The following is a 2,758-nucleotide window of genomic DNA, read 5'->3' on the forward strand; positions in this document are numbered from 1 at the left end:
CCTACTGTTCGCTTGACTCAATTATCTATCTCTTCAATATATCTGCATATCTCTATATTGCTGGCTTTATTTGCCAGGCTTATATATGTACTAAAAAAGAGAGCGCCTGGCAAACACTCAGAAATTCGCGGGGTTCCTCGATAAGTCATGATCCTTCTAGAAACTCCAGCGAGCATGCTCCCAGCATCGCATGACTTCCGCTGTCGTAACAATACATTTTATCAACTGAATGTTTTTCATCACAACACAAATGTTATCAGTTATATATTCTCTGTAACTCATATTTTGAAATACTGCAAGATTTTGTCGTATTAGTGTCTTTAACTCAGATTTCTCTGTAAATTGTCTGTGTTATTGAAGACGGGTGTAAAGTCACAGTTTTGAAGTAAAACTTTTATAAAATCATGTTTTAAACTTGGTAAACTGTGGAGACAATATGTATTTGTTTTCTACTTTAGTCATGATACTAGTTATCTTTATTAACTTTTTGATTTCAGAACATATTTATGAAGATTAAAACTGGTCAACCTGATGACGTTATTTCTGAGTTCAGTGAGAGTGATGTTGGTGAACTAGATAGTTCAAAAGATGATGTTTTGAGTGTGAAAAAAGAAAACGAATCTGAAGATGATTTTCATCAACTTGGCTCTGAGTTAGAAAGTACACTTGGTAAATTTAAATATCTATGAAAGAGTTCTTACATTGATACTACTGTTTAGACGAGATAGTGTTTGAAAAGAGATAGTTGTTTCATTTGAAGTATGTAAATAGAGTTGTGACAGTTAAATATTATTCCTTATCACTGTCATGGTTAGCAGTTTATATGATTATAAAAATACAGTAACATGTACCTATACTGGACTATCGGTGTAATAAAAATACAGTAACATATACTTATACTGGACTATCAATGTAATAAAAATACAGTAACATGTACCTATACTGGACTATCAGTGTGATAAAAATACAGTAACATGTACCTGTACTGGACTATCAGTGTAATAAAAATACAGTAACATATACTTGACTATCAATGTAATAAAAATACAGTAACATGTACATATACTGGACTATCAGTGTAATAAAAATACAGTAACATATACTTATACTGGACTATCAATGTAATAAAAATACAGTAACATGTACCTATACTGGACTATCAGTGTAATAAAAATACAGTAACATGTACCTATACTGGACTATCAATGCAATAAAACTACAGTAACACATACCTATACAGGACTATCAATATCACTATTAAAAGAGCTTATAACATTGTACTATAATGATACAAATCCTGTGTGACACATGTAACTGGCCAAGGTACAGTAAATCTACTGATTATTTACCATTGTTAATTCACCGATAACTTTTATGATGAGAATAATTATACAGGTCATATGTACGTGACACAAGTATAGGTAAATGTTACATTGTTGTTGTATTCATAGTCAGTTATAAGCATACATGCTACTTTTTTGTTATATTAATAGCCAATTATAAGCATACATTTTACATTGTTCTTATATTAATAATAACTTATAAGAGTACATGTTTACTTTGTTAATGCATTCAGTCTGTTATAGGTAAATTTGCTTTGTTACATTCATACTCCAGTATAGAGACACAATAATATATTCTTATATTAATACTCATGATATCTTGTTGTTACATTCATAGTCCAGTATAGGTACATGTTTCTTTGTTCATACATTTATAGTCATGTGTAAAGATATGTTACTGTATTCTTACACTCATTTTTCAGTGTAGGTACATGTTTAATTTTTCTTTACATTCCTGGTCCAGTGTAAATATTTGTTACATTGTTCATAATGTTTATATTTCAGTGCAGGTACATATTCGTACATTCATAGTTCAGTATAGGTATGGTATTTTGTTCTTACATTCATAGTGGAGTGTAAGTATTTCTTACATTGTTCATACATTTATAGGACAGAGTAGGTAAATGTTACATACATTCTTTGTCTAGAATAGGTGCTTGTTACAGAGTTCTTATATTCACAGTCCAATATAGATACATGTTGCGTTTTTCATTCATTCATAGTACAATATAGATACATGTTGCGTTTTTCATTCATTCATAGTACAATATAGATACATGTTACGTTCTTCATACATTCATAGTACAATATAGATATATGTTACATGGTTTTTACCCTTTTATTTTTGTAATGATTTTAATCCCAAATAGTTTTGGGATCAGCCAGTAATTTTTAGAAACCAAGAATTTTTACACCCCGGTAACTAGCCCAGATAGCAACCATATAGGATGAGCATGTTTCGACTGGGATTCTAAGTTGTGACCTCAAATCATGAGGCGAGCACTCTAACTACCAGGCTGTACATTGTTCTCGTAATCATATTCTAGTAAAGTTTACATATTTACTCTGTTCTTACATTCATAGTCCAGAATAGGTACATTTTTACACTGTTGTTACATACAGGGTTCAGTGTAGGTACTTGTTACACTATTCTTACATTAATATTCCAGTGTAGGTACTTGTTACACTATTCTTACATTCATAGTCCAGTATAGGTACATTTTTACACTGTTGTTACATACAGGGTTCAGTGTAGGTACTTGTTACACTATTCTTACATTCATAGTCGAGAATAGGTACATGTTACTTTGGTTATACATTAATATTCCAGTGTAGGTACTTGTTACACTATTCTTACATTCATAGTCCAGTATAGGTACATTTTTACACTGTTGTTACATACAGGGTTCAGTGTA

General features: G+C 31.0%; 1 protein-coding gene across 5 annotated transcripts in view; it reads left to right on the forward strand.

Moving 5' to 3' along the window:
* LOC106463612 overlaps nucleotides 1-2,758 on the forward strand; it is a 62,957-nt gene that overhangs the window by 44,112 nt on the left and 16,087 nt on the right. For all 5 annotated transcript variants that reach the window (XM_022391146.1, XM_013923661.2, XM_022391148.1 and 2 more), the window contains one exon: nucleotides 498-669. In XM_022391146.1, coding sequence (XP_022246854.1) covers nucleotides 498-669 — 172 coding nt within the window. The remainder of the gene's footprint in view (nucleotides 1-497; nucleotides 670-2,758) is intronic.

The sequence above is a fragment of the Limulus polyphemus genome, unplaced genomic scaffold (genome assembly GCF_000517525.1).
Source record: "Limulus polyphemus unplaced genomic scaffold, Limulus_polyphemus-2.1.2 Scaffold1446, whole genome shotgun sequence".
In the NCBI taxonomy this organism is placed as follows: domain Eukaryota; kingdom Metazoa; phylum Arthropoda; class Merostomata; order Xiphosura; family Limulidae; genus Limulus; species Limulus polyphemus.